This window comes from Mastomys coucha, unplaced genomic scaffold (genome assembly GCF_008632895.1).
Source record: "Mastomys coucha isolate ucsf_1 unplaced genomic scaffold, UCSF_Mcou_1 pScaffold22, whole genome shotgun sequence".
In the NCBI taxonomy this organism is placed as follows: Eukaryota; Metazoa; Chordata; class Mammalia; order Rodentia; family Muridae; genus Mastomys; species Mastomys coucha.
The window spans coordinates 123,520,632-123,530,470 of record NW_022196905.1 but is presented as its reverse complement, the minus strand read 5'-3'; the positions used below and the strand labels follow the sequence as shown (position 1 = coordinate 123,530,470).

The 9,839-nt window shown below is 37.0% G+C and overlaps 1 protein-coding gene across 1 annotated transcript in view; it reads left to right on the top strand.

The window, feature by feature from the left end:
• Nucleotides 1-6,543, top strand: part of Septin14 (septin 14) — a 26,099-nt gene extending 19,556 nt beyond the window's left edge. The window contains exon 10 of the mRNA XM_031338076.1: nt 1,213-6,543. Coding sequence (XP_031193936.1) covers nt 1,213-1,392 — 180 coding nt within the window. The 3' untranslated portion in view covers nt 1,393-6,543. The remainder of the gene's footprint in view (nt 1-1,212) is intronic.
• The last annotated feature ends 3,296 nt before the right edge of the window (nt 6,544-9,839 follow it).

Genomic DNA, 9,839 nt, shown 5'->3' with positions numbered 1-9,839 from the left:
CCCCCCCCCCCCGGCTTTTTTCTTTTAAATGCTCCATATCTCTGATGTAATTGGACAGGGTCTACGCCCTCCATTCATCTAGGACCTGTGCTTTGTATAGCTCTCCCAGCATGGAGTTGCATGCTGGGAACCCTACAGATTGGGGATTATCTTAAATTAGGGTTTATTGTTGTGAAGAGACCCCATGACCACAGAAACTCTGGGGCTGGCTTACAGTTCAGAGGTTTAGTCCGTTATCATGGCAGGAAGCATGGCAACATACAGGCAGACAGTGTATTCTGTTGGTGATTTTTGCATCTATGACTCCTGATTTCTTTCCTAAGTTTTGTATCGCCAGGGTTGTCTCTCTTTTTGATTTCTTTATTGTTTCCATTTCCATTTTTAGATTCTGGATGGTTTTGTTCATTTCCTTCACCTGTGTGATTGTGTTTTCCTGTAGTTCTCTAAGGGATTTTTGTGTTTCCTCTTGAAGGGCTTCTAGCTGTTTACCTGTGTTCTCCTGTATTTCTTTGAGGGTGCTATTTATGTCTTTCTTAAAGTCCTGTATCACCATCATGAGAAGTGATTTTAGATCTGAATCTTGCTTTTCCCATGTGATGGTGCATCCAGGACTTGCTATGGTGGGAGTATTCGGTTCTGATGATGCCAAGTAACCTTGGTTTCTGTTGCTTATTTTCTTATGCTTGCCTCCCACCATCTGGTTATCTCTAGTGCTATCTGCCCTTGCTAAATCTGAGTGGGGCCTGTCCTTCCTGTGATCCTGGTTGTATCAGAACTCCTCAGAGTCAAGCTGTCTCTGGGATCCTGTGATTCTGGGATCCTGTGATCCTGGGCTTGTTAAAGCACCTGGGAATGCAGCTTCCTCTGGGTGTTTTGGGACTGGCTGCAGAGTTTGCGCCCAAGGTCTGCTCAGGGCACCAGCCCAGACAGACCAGAAAGAACCCGAGCCACTGGCCTGGCAGAGTTCCTGTGTGCCTGGGTCCTGCTGGTCCCAGTTACTCCCGGTATTGGGGCAGGTGTTGGGTCCTCACCTCTGTTAGAGCGCCTGGGAGTGGAGCTTCCTCTGGGTGTTGTGGGACTGGATGCGGAGCTTTCGCCCAAGGTCTGCCTAGGGCCAAGCCCAAGGATTTTTAATAAGTTTTTCTAGGGTTATAGTCTGCCTTTTGAGTTTTATGAATCTTTGTGACAACTGGGTTACTTCTCATTTTATAGTTGCAGGATAAGTTTGAGCACCTGAAGAGAATCCAGCAAGAGGAGATCCTGAGGCTGGAAGAAGAGAGGAGAAAATTAGAAGAACAAATCATAGATTTTTATAAGATGAAGGCTGCCTCTGAGTCAGCACAGGCTCAGGTGTGCATCAACCTAAAGAAGGACAAAGATCGTAAGAAGTAATCTTCTCTTACCATCCTGTCTGATTTCAGAACACCATTATTCTCCATTTATATACCCATGAGCTTGTTTTCATAGCACTTTGCTCTGACTGAAATTCTCATGTTTTCGAAAATGACTCAGCACGTGTCATTCTCCACAAGAGTGTCAAATACTTGGGAGGAAGATAGGTTATTTTTAAACAAAATTTCAATTGTGGGAGGAAAATAAGTTTTTTGGTTTAAACAAAATTTCAAGTGTTCAATTTTAACCAATGAAGGCTCGGGAGCCAATGCTGGGGTGAAAACCTGCTATCTTAGAGGGGCAGGAGAGGGGAGAGAGGAGGGAGGGAGGAAGGGAGGAAGGGAAAGAAAGAGAGGGGGGAGGCAGAGGAGGAGGGAGGGAGGGAGAGAACCCAGCTGACCTCTCTCCTCAGATGAAGTGACCCACATTGAATTCCCCTCTCTTATGCCATCTCAGATAATCTCCTTTCTACTTCCTGTGCATCTCTCTATCTATCCTTCTGACTATTTTTTTTCTCAATAATCCTATGTTCACTTCTTGTCAACTGACTGCTTGCTCTACCTCTTGACCTATGGTTGACTTTATTTAATCCTGTCTACAATATTTAACTAGATTAAAGGTATTTGCTAAGGCTGAGCCACACCACAACTAGAAACAGGCTTTCCTATAAATAACACAACCTTGAGTTCACAGTGTAATCCATTATCCTATAGTATTTCCCCATTTTTGTCTAAAAAGGAAAGGTTTTAACTCCAGCACAGTAAAACTGTTAACAACAATGAAGCTATTTCTGCTAAGCTTTCTACTAGCTTGGTTGTCTTTGGCAATATTAGGCTTACATATTTTTTTTAGTTCAACGCTCTGTAAAATGTTTTTGTCAGTCTCCTATGAACTCAGCAGCTTGAACATCCTAGTAGTTTGTGGTCTGAAGCTGATCTTTGGGTGGTGCTTGTCAAATTAATGGCCATCCTGATTAGGTAGAACACAGCAGTCAAGCCCAAAGGTGTCCACTCTTTGCACATCAGTAGCAAGAAGCTCTCCTGGGACAAAGCCCCCGGTGGTGTCCCTTTCCAGGGTATACCCATCATAACTAAGCAAGATGGTGGCTGTCTTCAAGCTCAGTTGTCCGCTGCAGCCTTGCCTGCACGGAGTCCACCACAACACTAACTCTAGTCGGGTGGGTGGTGGTTTCCTTTTCTGGCAGGCTATATCTTTTCTAGGGCAGAATGTTTTTGGCAACAGAGAAGACATCTTTCAATTGAAATTAAACTCTTGAAAATTTGAAACTGAATATACCTTAGTATGAGTTGATAAATATACCTATATTCCCCCTTTCTCTTTGTATATTGATTCGAGGTTTAAGTGCATTTATTTTTAGGTCACAAAGGACATTCACTTTAAATTTCAGCCTGCATTTTGCAAGCTCCTTTTAAATTAAAATCACTGTAGTTCTTATGTGCCTGCCTCTCAAGTGTTGGGATTGAAGGGGTGAACCACCACCTGGCTGTGGATTCCTAATAATAGTCATTCTCATAGGGTTGTCCTGGTTGAGTTTGTTTCTCCATTTCCCCTTATTTTTAGTGTTAAGCATAAACTTTCAAGGTTTTTGACAGTATAATCCACCATTCTTGCTGATTTATTCTGAATTTGTTCTCTAGCAAATTCAACATTCTAGTCTTAAACATGATGCCAATTTATCCACTACTTTATTTTTTCAGATGTTTTGTCTGTCTTGCCTATATGAGCTACATTAAACTTAATGTTTTTGCTAAGTTTTGATAGGCTTTCCATTTTCATTCATATCTCCCATGGTCAGATATCCTTGCCATTTATCTGACAGTTAGTGGTTTTCCATTTTGATGACCGTACATGTAGACTATTGCACAAACACCATCAATTGGATAGGATTGTGTGGTATACCTGTAATATTCTTTATGTTGTAATATGCAAAAATATTTCATTTTATTAGAGACACATGCTGGAGCATTGTCAGTTTAATCTGTACAGGTATCCCTATAATATCCACAACTTCTAATTAATGTATAATCAAAGAATCAGCCTTTTTATAACTTAAAGCAGTTGCATATTGAAATCCTGAATATGTACCTATGGTATGGTACACATACTTTAAGTTTCCAAACTCTGAAAAATGAAACAAATCTATTTGCCAAATTTTATTTCTTTGGGTAACTTTTGGATTACTTCCCACAGGTAATAGAGTTTGGTTATACAAAGAATAATTAGGACACTTACTTATAACTTCTTAGCTTGTTCCCAAGTGATAGACAAATCTTTCTTCAAACTTTTGCTGTTAAAATGTGTCTTATAAAATTCTGAGGCTTCTAGCATATTTCCTAGGATCAATCTCATCATTGCCTTGTGCTAGGGGCCTCATAGACCCATATGGGATCTGATATGTGTTGTATACAACAGATGATTTCAATTTCTGATTACTTTTTATTGAATAAATACAGAAGTTAATTTTGAATCATCTGGAGTAAGTTCCAAGGTTTCAATATGTAAAATAATGCTTTCTGGCATATTGAGAGTCAGTAACTATAGTGAGAGATTCAAGAAAATCTAGTAATACCATATGGCATTTTACTTATTATTCTTGACTTATAACCTGCCTTTTCTGATTTATTTACATCAGTATAGGGTGTATGGACTTCAAAAATTGCTTTTACTATATGAGGTAGAACCCAGTTATTTTTATAAACTGAAGTCTCATGTTTTGGGGATATTTGTTGTTAATATCTCCAAAAAAGTTGTTGCAAGCTCTTTGTCAATGTTTATTTTCTGCCAGTAATGATGCAATTTCAATACCAGTAAGTGGTACCATAATTTCTGCTGGATCTAATCCTGGTAATTGACCGAGTCTCATTTTTCCTTTCAGAATTAATTCAGAAATCTTTTCTACATAGGTCTTCAATTTTTTTAACTCTCTGTGTTAAAAGTATCCATTCTAAAATATTATTTTATCTCTGCATAATAATTCTTGTGGGAGGCAAAATAACTAAAATACAATTAAGCTTTGGATCCAAGTGATTCTCCTGTGCCTCCTCTAATCTCTTTTCTACCAGAGCCAATCTCTCTCTCTCTCAGCCCCAGCTGATAATTTCTCTGGATTACTTAAGTCCTTATCATCTTGTAAGGTTTGAAATAAATTACTTAGTTCTTGAGTAGTTGATCCAGCGATTAGCTATAGTCAGTTAATATCTCCCAGCAACATTAAGAGTTCATAATAGATCTCTCCTGATTTGTACTTTCTGTGGTTGCATTTTCTGTGAACATATCTTATGTCCTAGATAATTTAACAGAATCTCCTCTTTGCATTTTTTTCAGGAGCAATTTTCATCCCTGGCAAGGCAAAATTCTCTTTACTTCATCAAACATTTTTCATTAAGGTATCTACATCTGGAGCAGCCAGTAAGATACCATCTATATACTGATAAATTTTAGACTGAGGAAACTGCTTGCAAATTATTTCTAATGGCTGTTGCACAAAATATTGACAGTGCTGGACTATTTAACATCCCTTGTGGAAGTGTTACGAGTGATAGTTTTTAACAGGTTGAACATTATTATAAATTGGCACTGTGAAGGCAAATTTTTCTTTTTCTTGTAAAGATATAGTAAAAAAAAATCTTTTAAATAAATCATTATAATGGACTATCTCTTAGGTAATAAAGAAGGCGAGGGAATTCTAGGCTGAAAAGAGCCCTTTGGTTGAATTACCTTATTTATGGCTCTTAAATATGTTAACATTCTCCTTGTTTTAGATTTCTTTTTAATGACAAATATAGGAGAATTCCAAGGATGGGTAGATTCTTCAATACGTCGAACATTTTGCTGCTCCTGTAGCAGCAACCCTAGTGCCTTTACTTCCCCTGAAGTCAAAGGCCATTGTTCCACTTACACAGGTATATCAGCTAATCATTTTAGAGGTAGGACAGTTGATACTTTTGAAAGACCAACACCTGTTGTGTCCTGCTTATGTACAATCTGAAATGGTCTGTACTGTTTTTGAGAATACATTTTAACATTTTTCTCAGAAGCATTCTTTATGATTTGTTTCTGAGGTTGGAGAAATGTTAATGTGTGTTTTTCATTGGTGCAATGAATCACATCCCTATAGATTTATAGCTATATTAGGCACATATTAGTTTTTCTATTTGTCCTTTTGGCCATACGCACTCGACCCACCTTGCACTTTGTTTTTACCTGAGATAAAGTTCTCATCCCTAGAAGCTAAATATTTACCTTCTGAAGAGGCCAATCTGGATACCAAGATTTGGTGAAATTATTGTTACATCTGCTCCTGTGTCTACTAAACCTTCAGTTTCAATACTATTTACTTGTATTTTTAGCTTTGGTTTTTGATCATTTATAGTCATTTGCCAAAATACTTGGTTTCTGGTCTGTCCTAACTTTTTTGTTTTATCTACTGAAGCTGTTCTGTCCTTAATTACACCCAGAGCAGTGTTGTTTTTAAACAACAGTCATTAAATCTTTTAATTGCTCTGTGGATGAATTTATCTTGTGCTAACAGGGAATGATTGAATCACGTTTGATATTGGAACCTGTGGGAGGCCCCCTAAAGCATTTCCCAATAGCAAACGGTCACCTTGTCTATCCCTTCTTAATAAGCGCTAATTAGCCCAGTGCTGGCCTTTGCTACAGCTTCTGTATATTCCAGAAGGCTGGGGCCTTCTTTTTGTATTATTCCTAGAAAAAAAAATTGTTTCTAGGAGTGCCATACCTACAATTCCTTTTCAAATGACTTTGCTTACCACAATGAAAACACCTGACATTCTGTTTTTTTCTTAAAACTTTAGAAATTACTTCTCCTATCAGAGTAGCTTGTAAGATTCAATATCAGCCATATCTCTAATCCATTCATCTGTTGGTGCTGATATTGTCTTTAAAGGCCTACTCATCCTTTTGTATTCTGATTATCATTTTCAAAAGCCAAAGATGTGATTAGTATTTGTCTCACTTCGGAATCTGATACTATTCTATTTACAGCTCAAGTCAATCTTTGCAATAAATCAATTGAAGGCTTCTTTTGGGCCTTGTATAATTTTAGAAAAGGACTCAGACTTTTCTGATTCTTCAACCTTATTCCAAGTATTTAAAGCTGCTAAACAACACAGCAACAAGGGCTGATCATCAAATTCAACCTGTCCTTGTACGCAGCATATTAACCTTTACCTAGCATCTGATCTTGAGAAATATTAATACCTCCAGCCTTATATCATTCTTTGGCCCTAGCTTCCTCTTTCCATCATGTTTGCTGTTGTAGCTAAGGACCAGCTTCCAATATTGCTGTTGCCAAAACTTTCCAGTCTTGGGGTATAATTCTGTTCTGAATGTCCCATGAATTTAATATCTGCTTCACATAAGAGTGAATGCATAAGATAAGAAATGACAGTTTCCTTAAGTCTCCTCAAATCTAATGTATCTATAGGCCATTGAACTTCTCCATAACCTTGGTATTGCCTATCATCTGGTAGTAGTTCTTGTATAGTAACTGGATAAACTAAGGTTGGTTTTCTCATAATCATGGCCTACCCTTCTTCAGTTTCATCATGCAGTGACGCGGTAGGTTCTTGTCTAAATTCCTCTGTCTGTGTCTGAGTATTTTTCTTATTTTCATCTATAAGTCTTTCTAAGGCTTGTATCTTATCAATCCACTTTTCATACGTGGCACAGTTATCAAGCCATTTTTCACATTTGCATTATAAATATGATATTTCTATATTCATAACACAACAACATAATATAAATAACAATCTCAGGATTTAGTGTGATCAAATATTATGGAATGAATTTTCACAATGTATATGGAATTAAGGGTAAAAATATGAATTACCAGATTGATACTAATCATAGTTGGTGTTATGTCAATCTCAGATCATCATCTTTTAATTTTCTGCTTCTATTTTCAAGCATCTAAAATAACACTATATAAGGTCCTAACACCCTGTAATTATGATATTTACCATCCTTAACATGGGAAATATTTTTCCTTTTAATATTACTTAAGTCTCTCCTTGAGGGCTCCCCTGGTGTCTTACCAAATCTGATGGCTTCTCAAGTTTGTCTTTAGCTTTTGTGATTTCTCTGTCCATGTGGTCCTGCCCCATGTTGGGCACCAATTTTTTTTTTTTTTTTTTTTTAAACAAAATCTCAATTGTTCAATTTTATCAGTGAAGACTCTGGAGCCAGATGCTGGGGTGAAAGCCTGCTAGCTCAGAGGGACAGAGAAAGCACCTAGCTACTCTTGCTCCTCAGTCAACATCCCACCAGCAATGCCTGTCCCTTACACTGTCTCAAACAACCTCCTTCAAACTGAATGTCCCTCCCCTTCTACTTTCTGTGTGTCTCTCTGTCTTTCTGACTCTCTCTTATTCTGTATAGTTTTTTTTTTTCTTAATAATTCCTGTCAACTGGTTGCTTGCTCCACCTCTTGACCTGTGGTTGACTTTTTTTAATCCTGTTTATAATATTCAAGCAGAAAGCTCTTGGATTAAAGATGTGTGCTAAGACTGAAGTACACTACAACTAAAATATGGTCTTTCCAGTAAATAACACAATCTCAAGATTCACAGTGTGATCAAATATCCTGGAACAAAGATACCATGTATATCTCATCAAATGATGCAACACAGACTAATACTCAGTAATACCTAGTAAATATTTTATTAATCAAAATAGCCAAGGGTGTTTAGTATAGCATAAGCAGATATGGTCAGAAGGAGAAAATTCCATTTTATGTGAAAAGTAATGCGAAAGAGAAATGAATCCACAACGAGTCTCATATGTGATGGTAAGTCACCTTAAGATGGGAAGAATCCTTGTTCTGATCGTTTATTTACCCATCCTAGGCTTAGGACAATTCCTGACACACAGTGAATACTGTTAGATGAATAAATAACTCCACAAGAAGTGTATTACCTGTATTTTATGCATGGATAGTTTCATTCAGATAATTGACTTTTAAACATTTTATAGTGTGTTCCTGCTTTTCAACATGGCTGTGAGTTATGTTGTTGGAATGCTTTTATATTGCTATTCTTTAATCTTAATGCATTGTTTGTAAAATTGGTACTGACAATGTTAGATAGATAAAACCAATAAAATCAATAAAATTCATGTTATATGCTAGTTATTTTTCCACCTCTCTTTCAATTTACTTTATGTAAGCATCTTAAAGGAGAAATCCCTATGCTAACTCATGGATACAGGGATCCAGTTTATTTATTTATTTTTTAATTGATTTAAGTTTTATTGCGGGCTGGTGAGATGACTCAGCAGGTAAGAGCACCGTCTGCTCTTCTGAAGGTCATGAATTCAAATTCCAGCAACCATATGGTGGCCCACAACCACCCATAATGAAATCTGATGCCCTCTTCTGGTATATCTGAAGACAGCTACAGTGTACTCATTTATAATAATAAATAAATCTCTTAAAAAATTTAAGTTTTATTGCATTATGATGAGAAAAGATACATAATTTCAGCTGGCGAAATGACTCAGCCGGTAAGAGCATTGACTGCTCTTCCAAAGGTCCTGAGTTCAAATCCCAGAAACCACATGGTGGCTCACAACCATAATGAGATCTGACGCCCTCTTCTAGTGTGTCTGAAGACTGCTACAGTGTACTTACAATTTCAATTTATCTGCATTTGTTAACATTTAAAAACATATTTTAAGTAAAAAGAATTACATCACATTCTTCTTTTGTACCCCAACTCTTCCTAGAAACCCCCTTCAATACCTCCAATACCTTTCATTTTTTATTTTGTCATATTCTTTAAAATGTATGAAATATTGTAACAATAAAAATGAGTATTATGCCAGACAATGGTGGCGCACGCCTTTAATCCCAGCACTTGGGAGGCAGAGGCAGGCTGATTTCTGAGTTCAAGGCCAGCCTAGTCTACAGAGTGAGTTCTAGGACAGCCAAGGCTATACAGAGAAACCCTGTCTCAAAAAAAAAAGTTATTTGATATAAAACAACAATCAATTGAACAGTCTTACGTAGATGCTTGTCTACAGCAATACTGAAAATACATGTTTTTCTCATTATAAATTTTAAATAACTCCAAACATATTAGCTGTATATTTTAAAATAATACATCACTACTAGTTTTTTTTTAATGAACATAAATAGATAAAGTCTTTTTATTTACTTGTTTGTTTTGTTTTTAGTAGAGCTTAAAATATTGGCTCTTACTGTGGTACAAACCCAAAATAAGAACAATTTTTAGACATTGGAGTTCATTGTAATAAGACTGTACTTCAATGACCCTCACATCACCAAAGCATTTTACCTCCATAGTAGTTAAGCTAAGAGTTGACAGTACTGCTGCACCAAGGAATGAATTGTAGGCACGATTTTTGTATACAGATTTCCTGCTATGGTCAAAACTTTTTGACTT